General features: G+C 48.4%; 1 protein-coding gene across 3 annotated transcripts in view; it reads right to left on the reverse strand.

Annotated features, from left to right (window-relative positions):
• ptdss2 (phosphatidylserine synthase 2) overlaps positions 1–9,978 on the reverse strand; it is a 111,183-nt gene extending 101,205 nt beyond the window's left edge. For all 3 annotated transcript variants that reach the window (XM_070899390.1, XM_070899389.1, XM_070899391.1), the window contains exon 1: positions 9,638–9,978. In XM_070899390.1, coding sequence (XP_070755491.1) covers positions 9,638–9,846 — 209 coding nt within the window. In that variant the 5' untranslated portion in view covers positions 9,847–9,978. The remainder of the gene's footprint in view (positions 1–9,637) is intronic.
• Between the last annotated feature and the right edge of the window lie 2,895 nt (positions 9,979–12,873).

Below are 12,873 nucleotides of genomic sequence, written 5' to 3' on the forward strand. Positions count from 1 at the left end.
AAGTTGCTATTCACGGTCATTGTCCCATTGCTAACTTTAAAGATGCGCAAATGCATGAACGACGATGGCCAAGGACTAAGAAAGCCAAGACCTGTGTGCAGCCACTCTCCGAGGGGAGATTATGGTCAGAGGGAGCAAAGAGGCCAAGCAGATTGGGACCAGATCACACAGGAGAAAAGTGAAAAATACTTTAAAAAAGGTAAAAATGGGAACTATAGATAAAGTTTTTTTTTTTAAATGGCTGCCTTTTGTGCACCTGAGGAAATTGTTGGGGTGTCATTTTTTTTTAAATTGTTTCTTGAGATATGAGCAGATTTAATGCCAATCCCTAGTTGTCCTAAGATGGTGGTGAGCCGCTTTTAGGAACTGCTGCAGTCCATGTGGTGAAGGTGCTCCTAGTTAAGTAGGGCGTTCCAGCCTTTTGACCCAGCAACAATGAAGGAATGGCAATGCATGTCCAAGCCAGGATGGTGCGAGAGACTTAGAAAGGATAGTAATTCAGTGCGTCTGCTGCCCTGCCATTTGGGCAGCGTCGGAGGAGGAGCGGTGAGTCGAAGGGAGGCCTATAAAAGACCCAGCAGTCGGACGAGCGACAGCGTCGGAGGAGTGGTGAGTCGAAGGAGGCCCATAAAAGGGCCCAGCAGTCGGAGGAGCGGTGAGTCGAGGGGAGGCCCATAAAAGGCCCAGCAGTCGGAGGAACGGCAGCAGAGGAGGAATGGTGAGTTGAGGGGAGGCCCAAAAAAGGCCCAGCAGTCGGAGGAGCGGCAGTGTCGGAGGAGGAGGAGGAGGAGGAGCCAGCTAATGCAGCTGAAGCAGGGAGAGAAGGCAAAAAAGTAAAAAGAAATCGACGTGTGACATCACAGCCAAGGGGGTAAGTGATTGGTGAGTAGTTTTTCTTTTTCTTTTCCTTATCAGTAAGAAACCTTTGACATTGTTGCCAAATTAAGTTAATTTAAGGGTTAAGTCATGGAAGGAGAGCCTCGACCCATGTCATCCTCCTCCTGTGCTATGTAGGAAATCAGAGACACTAGTGTCCCTGACTACTATGTGTGCAGGAAGTGTATCCAGTTGCAGCTCCTGACAGACCGCATTGCGGCACTGGCGCTGTGCATGGATTCACTCTGGAGCATCCGCGATGCTGAAGATATCGTGAATAGCATGTTCAGTGAGTTGGTCACACCGCAGGTAAAGGTTACAAAGGCAGATAAAGGTTACTCAGGCAGATAGGGAATGGGTGACCATCAGGCAGAGCAGTGGAAGGAAGGTAGTGCAGGGGTTCCCTGCGGTCACCTCTCTCCAAAACAGAAATACTGTTTTGTATACTGTTGGGGGAGATGACTCATCAGGGGAAGGCAGCAGCAGCCATGTTCATGGCACCGTGGGTGGCTCTGCTGCACAGAAGGGCAGGAAAAAGAGTGGGAGAGCTTTAGTGGTAGGGGATTCTATTGTAAGGGGAGTAGATAGGCGTTTTTGCGGTCGCAACTGAGTCTCCAGGATGGTATGGTGCCTCCCTGTTGCAAAGGTCAAGGGTGTCTCGGAGCGGCTGCAGGGCATTCTTGGGGGGGGCGGGGGGTGAACATGCAGTTGCCGTGATGCATATAGGTACCAATGACATAGGTATAAAAAAAAAACGGGATGAGGTCCTACAAGCTGAATTTAGGGAGCTAGGAGTTGAATTAAAAAGTAGGACCTCAAAAGATAGTAATCTCAGGATTGCTACCGGTGCCACGTACTAGTCAGAGTAGAAATAGCAGGATAGCTGAGATGAATACGTGGCTTGAGGAATGGTGCAAGAGGGTGGGATTCAAATTCCTGGGACATTGGAACCGGTTCTGGGGGAGGTGGGACCAGTACAAAATGGACGGTCAGCACCTGGGCAGGACCGGAACTGATGGCCTAGGGGGAGTGTTTGCTAGTGCTGTTGGGGAGGGGTTAAACTAATATGGCAGGGGTATAGGAATCTATGCAGGGAGACACAGGGAACTAAAATGGGAGCAGAAGCAACAGATAGAAAGGGGAAAAGTAAAAATGGTGGGCAGAGAAATCCAAGACAAAAATCAAAAAGGGCCACATTACAGCATAATTCTAAAGGGGCAAAGAGTGTTAAAAAGACAAGCCTGACGGCTCTGTGTCTCAATGAAAGGAGTAATCGTAATAAGGTGGACGAATTGACTGCGCAGGCAACTATTAAAGAATATGATATAATTGGGATTACGGAGACATGGTTCCAGCGTGACCAAGGCTGGGAACTCAACATCCAAGAGTATTCAACATTCAGGAAGGATAGACAGAAAGGAAAAGGAGGTGGGGTAGCGTTGCTGGTTAAAGAGGAGATTAACGCAATAGTAAGGAAGGACATTAGCTTTGCTGATGTGGAATCTATATGGGTAGAGCTGCGGAATACCAAAGGGCAGAAAACGCTAGTGGGAGTTGTGTACAGACCACCAAACAGCAGTAGTAAGATTGGGGATGGCATCAAACAAGAAATTAGGGATATGTGCAATAAAGGTACAGCAGTTATCATGGGCGACTTTAATCTACATATAGATTGGGCTAACCAAACTGGTAGCAATACGGTGGAGGAGGATTTCCTGGAGTGTATTAGGGATGGTTTTCTAGATCAGTATGTCGAGGAACTAACTAGAGAGCTGGCCATCCTAGACTGGGTGTTGTGTACTGAGAGAGGACTAATTAGCAATCTTGTTGTGCGAGGCCCCTTGGGGAAGAGTGACCATAATATGGTAGAATTCTTTATTAAGATGGAGAGTGACAGTTAATTCAGAGACTAGGGTCCTGAACTTAAGGAAAGGTAACTTCAATGGTATAAGATGTGAATTGGCTAGGATAGACTGGCAATGATACTTAAAGGGTTGACGGTGGATAGGCAATGGCAGATATTTATAGATCACATGGATGAACTTCAACAATTGTACATCCCTGTCTGGAGTAAAAATAAAACGGGGAAGGTGGCTCAACCGTGGCTAACAAGGGAAATTAGGGATAATGTTAAATCCAAGGAAGAGGCATATAAATTGGCCAGAAAAAGCAGCAGACCGGAATGCTGGGAGAAATTTAGAATTCAGCAGAGGAGGACAAAGGGTTTAATTAGGAGGGGGAAAATAGAGTATGAGAGGAAGCTTGCAGGGAACATAAAAACTGACTGCAAAAGCTTCTATAGATATGTGCAGAGAAAAAGGTTAGTGAAGACAAACGTAGGTGCCTTGCAGTCAGAATCAGGTGAATTTATAATGGAGAACAAAGAAATGGCAGACCAATTGAACAAATACTTTGATTCTGTCTTCACTAGGGAAGACACAAATAACCTTCTGGAAATACTAGGGGTCTGAGGGTCTAGCAAGGAGGAGAAACTGAAGAGAATCCTTATTAGCCAGGAAATTCTGTTGGGGAAATTGATGGGATTGAAGACCGATAAATCCCCAGGGCCTGATAGGCTGCATCCCAGAGTACTTAAGGAAGTGGCTCTAGAAATAGTGGATGCATTGGTGATCATTTTCCAACATTCCATTGACTCTGGATCAATTCCTATAGACTGGAGGGTAGCTAATATAACACAACTTTTTTAAAAAAGGAGGGAGAGAGAAAACAGGGAATTATAGACGGGTTAGCCTGACTACTGGGGAAAATGTTGGAATCAATTATTAAAGATGAAATAACAGCGCATTTGGAAAGCAGCGACAGGATCTGTCCAAGTCAGCATCGATTTATGAAAGGGAAATCATGCTTGACAAATCTTTTAGAATTTTTTGAGGATGTAACTATTAGAGTGGACAAGGGAGAACCAGTGGATGTGGTGTATTTGGACTTTCAAAAGGCTTTTGACAAGATTCCACACAAGAGATGAGTGTGCAAAATAAAGCACATGGTATTGGGGGTAATGTATTGACGTGGATAGAGAACTGGTTGGCAGACAGGAAGCAGAGAGTCGGAATAAATGGGACCTTTTCAGAATGGCAGGCAGTGACTAGTGGGGTGCCACAGGGTTCAGTGCTGGGACCCCAGCTATTTACAATATACATTAATGATTTAGATGAAGGAATTGAATGTAATATCTCCAAGTTTGCAGATGACACTAAGCTGGGTGGTAGTGTGAGCTGCGAGGAGGATGCTAAGAGACTGCAGGGTGACTTGAAGAGGTGAGGTGAGTGGGCAAATGCTTGGCAGATGCAGTATAATGTGGATAAATGTGAGGTTATCCACTTTGGTGGCAAAAACAGGAAAGCAGATTATCTGAATGGCGGCAGATTAGGAAAAGGGAAGGTGCAAAGAGACCTGGGTGTCATGGTACATCAGTCATTGAAAGTTGGCAAGCAGGTACAGCAGGCGGCGAAGGCGGCAAATGGCATATTGGCCTTCATAGCTATAGGAGCAGGGAGGTCTTACTGCAGTTATACAGGGCCTTGGTGATGCCACACCTGGAATATTGTGTTCAGTTTGGGTCTCCTAATCTGAGGAAGGACGTTCTTGCTATTGAGGGAGTGCAACGAAGGTTCACCAGACTGATTCCCAGGATGGCAGGGCTGACATATGAGGAGAGACTGGATCGACTGGGCTTGTATTCACTGGAGTTTCGAAGAATGAGAGGGGATCTCATAGAAACATATAAAATTCTGACGGGAATGGAAAGGTTAGAGGCAGAAAGAATGTTCCCAATGCTGGGGAAGTCCAGACCAGTCTAAGGATAAGGGGTGAGCCATTTAGGACCGAGATGAGGAGAAACTTCTTCACTCACCCGAGTTGTTAACCTGTGGAATTCTCTACCGCAGAAAGTTGTTGAGGCCAGTTCGTTAGATATATTCAAAAGGGAGTTAGATATCGCCCTTACGGCTAAAGGGATCAAGGGGTATGGAGAAAAAGCAGGAAAGGGGTACTGAGGTTGAATGATCAGCCTTGATCTTATTGAACGGTGGTGCAGGCTCGAAGGGCTGAATGGCCTACTCCTGCACCTAGTTTCTATGGTCCTACTAGGTGGTAGAGGCCACGGGTTTGGGAGGTGCTGTCAAAGAACAATTGGCCCATGCGCACAGTTATGACAGGCAAAATATGGCAAATCCTCAAAATATGAAAGGTTACGGCACTTCGAGTGCACATCCAAGTACTTCTTAGAGGCAAAAACTCTCAAGAGCATTTATCACCTTTCAGTGAGTTCCAGAACACCACCACCCTCTGGGTGAAACAATTTTCCCTCTAATCCCTTCTAAACTTCCTACCAATTACAGGAGTTTTTGACCCCTCTGCTAAGGGAAATAGGTCCTTCTTATCCACTTTATCTCGGCCTCTCATAATTTTATACACCTCAATAAGGTCTCCCCTCAGCCTCCTCTGTTCCAAAGAAAACAAACCTAGCTTATCCAATCTTTCCTCATAGCTAAAATTCTCCAGTCCAGGCGACATTCTTGTAAATCTTCTCTGTACCCTCTCTAGTGCAATCACATCTTTCCTGTTATGTGGTGACCAGAACGTCTCACAGTACTCTAGCTGTGGCCGAACTAATGTTTTATTCAATTCAAGTATAACCTCCCTGCTCTTGTATTCTATGCCTCGGCTAATAAAGGCAAGTATTCCGAATGCCTTCTTAACCACCTTATCTATCTGTCCTGCTATCTTCAGGGATCTATGGACATGCACTCCAAGGTCCCTTTGTTCCTCTACGCTTCTCAGTGTCCTACCATTTATTTATTGTGTATTCCCTTGCCTTGTTAGCCCTCCCCAAATGCATTACCTCACACACATCACATTGCTGTTATGGGTGCTTGCTTGTGCGTAAAATTGGCTCCAGCATTTCCTACATTACAACAGTGACTACATTCCAAAAGTACATCGTTGATTGTAAAGCGCTGAGACGTCCGTTGGTCGTGAAAGGTGCTATATAAATCCAAGTCTTTCTTTTTCTCTGGATTGAATTCCATTTGCCACTGTTCTGCCCACCTGCAGTCTACAGCTTTCTTCTTCATTATCAACCACACAGCCAATTTTGTTCAACTGCAAACTTCTTAATCATACCCCCTACATTCAAGTCTAAATCATCGATATTTCCCACAAAAAGCAAAGGACGTAGTACTGAACCCTGCCGAACACCACTGGAAACAGCCTTCCAGTCACAAAAACACCTATCACCTTTTGCTTCCTGCCTCAGTCAATTTTGGATCCAACTTGCCACTTTGCCTTGGATCCCATGGACTTTTACTTTCGTGACCAGTCTCCATGTGGGACCTTATCAAAAGCCTTGCTAAAATCCATATACACTACATCAAGTACACTACTCTCATTAACCCTCTGTTACCTACTCAAAAAATTCAATCAAGTTAGTCAGACATGACCTTCCCATATCAAATCAATGCTGACTGTCCTTGATTAATCCTTGTCTTTCTAAATGAAAATTTATCTGTCCCTCAGAATTTTTCCAATAATTTTCCCACCACCAAGGTGTCTATCCCTTTCTCCTCTTTTAAACTGAGGTACAACGTTAGTCGTCCTCTGGCACCACACCTGTAGCCAGAGAGGATTGGAAAATGATGGTCAGAACCTCTGCTATTTCCTCTTTTGCTTCTCTTAGCTTGGGATACATTTCCTCCAGTCCTGGGGATTTATCCACTTTGAAAGCTGCTAAACCCCTTAATAATTCCACTCACTATGTTTATTTCACCTAATATTTCACACTCCTCCTCCCTGATTGCAATGTCTGCATCGCCCCTCTCTTTTGTGAAAACAGACACAAAGTATTCATTAAGAACCATATCCACATCTTCCACCTCCACACACAGAAAAACATAACTTTGTAACGATAGGTTGACACCCAAAACATTGAGCTGGATTTTATACAAGATGCAGGACCTGCTGTGTATTTTCAATAAACTTAATGCAGATTGTCAGATTCCAATGAAGAAATTTTACTTTATGGATTTAGAATGAAATACCACCATTTGGCCACCCCACTGGCTGTTACAATTTATTGAAAAGTTTGAATTATATCAGTTTATTGTCACCACTCTTTCTGCTTCCAATCCAGAGTCCTCAGCTAATGTAATACTGATTTTTTTTTAAGACTCTACATATCTATTCATCTTTAATCCTAACTCTCAGTTATTATTCCTCCATTCCTTCAGGAATCAAAAATCTGTGAAACTATTTTGAGAAATGAGATCCGCTTTATGCTTTCAACATGCTGGGCGAAGATCAAATCAAACCACAACTACCCTCTACCAGAACAAATTTCACTGCAGCAACAAAGTGATCAAACTGCCCTCCCATTAACCACTCAAAAAAATGTAGCGCAGTAACTTTTTGAGTTAAAGTTGCAGACTCAATGGGGAACTGCCCAAAGAGCAAGTAGCTAATCTGCTCCAAAGACGATTAGACTACAAGTTCAACATGTATATTGCAGACAGATAACCAGAAGCATGTGTACGTATATATCCAAGGAGCTGTTCTCCACCCAGCAAACATGGCAATTCAAATTTATACTTCATTGCGATTACTAAAACATGAACATCTTCAAAACTAGTCACAGTACAAAACTCAATTCTTTTCCCATATTTTCCCATATTTCCCAAAACCACCCCGTCAAGGAAATGATGTCTCAATCTAGCTTTAATAAGATTTCTACCTCAGCATTCTAGTAACTCAAACACTGAAACTCAGCTTTCAAATAAGCCAAGATGGCTTTTACATGGCACTTCTAAGTAGGTTCAGGAATAATCCACTTCCGACCAATCTGAGATTTATATTGAGTTTCCGTTCCGTGTGTTTCATAGGTTAATAATACCCCTCCCAGTGTCTACTGGCCCAAACAGTAGATACCAAATGGCCGAATAAAGTTCTTCTTAGGTCTGGAGTTCAGCTGACCAGAAATCACATTTAGTACAATGTAATGGGAATGGTGTCTGCTGATGGAATCTAATGCTGGCTTTAGAATAGTAGGTACTCAGTAACTGACTCTTTCTAAGAAGTTGTCAAGAGTTCTATCTGCCACTATTTATAACAAAAACAAAAAGATGCAATAAACTTGTTGCAGTATTATTTACTCCCATCTCACTGCACTCTTAGCCTTTTTATCTTGGAGAACTGACTCTTTCCAGCTGCTCAGAATCTGGTCACTGTGCAAAGACCTTGAAATCTCAACCTCCACAAGGACAGGTAATCTGATTCTCAATGCAGACAGCAGGTACATGAAAGACAGGCCCCCAGCCCCGCATACAATGGAACACCTCCCTCAAGATAAGCACAGCCCCAGGGGTGATCCATCTCCCCCTCGAATTTGGTCCTCAGCTTTCCCAGAGCAACCAAAGCAACCCCTCACTGTGCAATTCCGGACACCCTCCCCCATCTCACTGGGCAATTACGGACCAACACCCACCCCCATATCACTTGGCAATCACGAACCCCACCCCCCCTCACATCTCACTGATCAATCACGGCCACCCCCCCACATCTCACTGAGCAATCACGGCCCCCACCCATCCCACTGGGCAATTACGGACCGACACCCCCGCCCCCATATGACTTGGCAATCACGAACCCCCCCACCCATCTCACTGAGCAATCACGGCCCCCACCCCCACATCTCACTGAGCAATCACCCTCCCCCCACATCTCACTGATCAATCACGGCCACCCCCCACATCTCACTGATCAATCACGGCCCCCCCCCACCACATCTCACTGATCAATCACGGCCCCCACTCCCACATCTCACTGATCAATCACGGCCCCCAAACCCCATCACTGGGCAATCACGCCCCCACACCCCATCACTGGGCTATCACGCCCCCACACCCCATCACTGGGCAATCACGCCCCCACACCCCATCACTGGGCAATCACGCCCACCTCCCCAATCGCTGGGCCAATCACGGCTCCCACCTCCCCACGTCTCACTGGGCAATCATGGCCCCCACCTCCCCCCGTCCCATTGGGGAATCAGCCCACCCACCCCCATCCATCCACTGGGGAATCAGCCCACCCACCCCCATCCATCCACTGGGGAATCAGCCCACCCACCCCCATCCATCCACTGGGGAATCAGCCCACCCACCCCCATCCATCCACTGGGGAATCAGCCCACCCACCCCCATCCATCCGCTGGGGAATCAGCCCACCCACCCCCATCCATCCGCTGGGGAATCAGCCCCCCACCCCCATCTATCCGCTGGGGAATCAGCCCCCCACCCCCATCCATCCACTGGGGAATCAGCCCACCCACCCCCATCCATCCACTGGGGAATCAGCCCACCCATCCCCATCCATCCATCCACTGGAGAATCAGCCCCCCCACCCCCATCCATCCACTGGGGAATCAGCCCACCCATCCCCATCCATCCATCCACTGGAGAATCAGCCCCCCCACCTCCATCCATCCACTGGGGAATCAGCCCGCCCACCCCCATCCACTGGGGAATCAGCCCCATCCATCCACTGGGGAATCAGCCCCATCCATCCACTGGGGAATCCGCCACCCCCATCCCATCCCATCCATTGAGGAATCAGCCCCCACCCCCATCCATCCACTGGGGAATCAGCCCCCCGGGAATCAGTCAGCCAGCCCATCCCCCCCCCCGCCCACTGGGAAATCAGCCCGCCCCCCATCCCATCCATGGGGAATCAGCATACACAAACTCACCAGAAGAAAGTCACCGTGCCGTCGTCAAACACCTCGGACTCGGTGCTGCGCCGGGCCTGCTCGTCCCGCCTGCCGCCGCTCTTCCTGGTCGGCTCCTCCCGCTGCTGCCGGGCTCCAGGCTCCGGGCCGCTCAGCGAGCCGTTGTGCTCAGCCGCCTCCGGCGACGGTTTTCTCAGTGCACCGCGGTCGGTGCTGGTCCCGCGGATCATGGTGGTGGCGCGGTGCGGCGGGACCCCTGTCTCCCCCGAGCGCAGCGTGTTTGCGGGCTGGCTGACGGACAGTCGGAGCTCCCTCAGTTGTGGGTGGACGCGGCACCAGATCCCAAACACTCGCCGGCTCCCTGCTGCATCACTGCGCATGTGCGGACCGCCACCGGAAATCGGCGGGACCCAGGCTGGAGGGAGAGGGGCGTCGCTTCCGGTGCCAGTCCCAGGCTCAGGTGCACATACCCTGGTCACAGTGAGGCCCTTCGTACGCAAACACTAAGTGTCAGTATGTGCTGTGTTTCTTTCTGTCCCCAGTGTTGCGAAGGATGGGTCTGGCCAGGCTGCCGTGGAATGCTCTGAGCAGTTGGACCATGGCTCAGCACCTGTCCTTCGTGGAAAAGTTTTTCAAGAAAAACACTTTTGACCACAAGGCCATAAAGCAGTGGTTGGCATGCAAGGTCCTGGATGCCCTACAAAAGAAGGCGATGATGGATCCTGTCGGACGGTTCCCCGAGCAGATTGTCGAGCCCGTTTGGCAGAATGTCTCATTGCAGAACTTTCACACAAGCACCAAGATGTAGCTTGGTTGGCGGTGAGTAGGGCCCTACCCATCAGATCCTTCATGCACAGCTGGGGTTTCAGAGACAAGGCCCTCTGCCCCAAGTTGGCTGTGGTGCGGACGAGACAGTCATCCATCTCCTTTGGGACTGCCCCTTTGCAAGGCAGGTCTGGAAGGAGATGCAGTGGTTGCTGTTGAGGTTCATCCCAAGCAGCTCCGTAACACAGGCCTCTGTGCTCTACGGACTGTTCCCAGGGACACACGCCGAGACAAACATCATCTGCTGCTGAAGGGCCATCAACTCAGTGAAAGACGCACTTTGGTCTTGCCAAAATTTGCTGGTCTTCCAGAGCAAGGAGATATCCACGTCTGCGTGTTGCAGACTGATGCAATCCAAGATCCAGGAGTACGTGCTGAGGGACGCACTAAAAATTGGTGCAGTCGCCGCAAAGGCATGGTGGGGAAGAGCCACAGTTTAAAGCCCTTCCGCCAAGGTAAACCCAGGGGCTGGAATCAGTATTAAACTCCCCTCGGGCTGTACTTGTAAACCTTTGTATACATAGAGCACCATGATCTGAAAACACCGATGCAGTGCCATGTATAATGCAAGTTCAGCAACTGTTTAGTAATGTATGTTGTAAAGAAATGTAACTATACCCTCACCCGTTCCATGTACGTAATTTGATGACTGTATTACAATGTATCCTGGATTGTACTGAATTGTACCCTGAAATGTAAAGCAAGCAAATGTATTGAACGGAACTGCCGTCAGCATCCAAATGTACAAATGTATGGAATTGCAGACCGCATCCAAATGTATTGAACTGTCTTCCAATGTATAGTGCAAATCTTTATATGAATAAAGTATATATTTTGAAATTTTAAAAAAGTGAGGCTCAGGTGCAATTACCCTGGCCACAGTGAGGCTTAGGTGCACTTACCCTGGCCACGGTGAGGCTCAGGTGCACTTACCCTGGCCACAGTGAGGCTCAGGTGCACTTACCCTGGCCACGGTGAGGAACTCGAGAGGGATTACAAAGGTTGGAGAACCGTAAAACCTCTCTGTGATTCCCCGATGCACTGGTGGGAAACAATCAAGACAAACATCAAGAGGTTCTTCATCCTCAAAGGTGTTTAGGAGGCGAGAGGGGGACAGAAGAGTATGCAAAATCTGCTCCTGCTGCAATCGATGGCGGTCGATGTCACGGAGGAACTCTAAGAGGTGAAGGGCCAGCAAGCCTCGCTCTTTGCCTCAGAGTCTTCCAAAATCATTTTCAACTCCAGAGTCCGCTCCGTCGAGCAGGATGAGACGTGTTTGCGTTTCTCCTTCCAAAAGGTACACAGGGGGAGCTCTGTGACCAGCAGCATAAAGATGGTTCTGTGACGTCTTCACAGCCCGACATGCTGAGGATCAGCAAATCCTTCTATGCCGGGCTGTACGACGTTAAGCCCACAGACTGCGCAGCCTCCCAGTCTTTCCTGTCGTCTATCTCAGAGGTCTTAGGCAACAGCTAACTCTGGACGAGATGACAAAGGCCGTCCGGTCCCTCGCGACGAGTAAAACTCCAGGAAGCGACGGCTTACCGGTCGAGTTGTATTCGGCTCTGTGGGACTGGATGGGCCCAGACCTGCTGGAAGTGTTCGGGGGTATGCTTCTGGCCGGCAGCATGTCAGAATCAATGAGGAAAGGCATCATCACCCTCATCTACAAGCAGAAGGAGGAGAGGGAGGAAATCAAAAACTGGCGGCCCATTTCGCTGCTCAATGTGGACTACAAGATCCTGTTGAAGGTCATCGCAAACAGGGTCAAGTCTGCTCTGGAGCTGGTGATCCACCCGGACCAGACCTGCGCTACTCAGGGATACGATAGCCTACATGCGGGACAGGAGGGTGGACACCTGTTTAATCAGCTTGGACCAGGAGAAAGCCTTTGACAGGATATCGCACACGTACCTGATGGACGTGCTCTCCAAGATGGGGTTTGGGGAGGGTATCCGCAATTGGATCCAACTGCTCTACACAGATATCAGTAGCACAGTTCTTATCAATGGGTGGGAAACTGAAAGCTTTCCGATCAGGTTTGGAGTCAGGCAAGGCTGTCCCCTCTCCTCTGTCTTTTTTGTGTGCTGTATCGAGCCCTTTGCCGAGTCCATCGGAAAGGATGCGAGCATTAGGGGGTGACAATCCCAGGCAGCAGAGGCGCTCAGGTCAAGACCTCCCTGTACATGGATGATGTCACGGTTTTTTGCTCGGATCCACAGTCGGTCCACGCATTGCTCACAATCTGCAACCAGTTTGAACTGGCCTCGGGAGTGAAGGTAAATCACAGCAAAAGCGAGGCCATGTTCTTTGGAAGCTGGTCCAACTGATCCTTTATTCCCTTCACCATGAAGTCAGATTACCTGAAGGTTTTGGGAATATGGTTCGGAGCGGACGGGGCATGCATCAAAAACTGGAAGGAGTATCGCTAA

This window comes from Pristiophorus japonicus, chromosome 14, assembly GCF_044704955.1.
Source record: "Pristiophorus japonicus isolate sPriJap1 chromosome 14, sPriJap1.hap1, whole genome shotgun sequence".
NCBI lineage: Eukaryota > Metazoa > Chordata > Chondrichthyes > Pristiophoridae > Pristiophorus > Pristiophorus japonicus.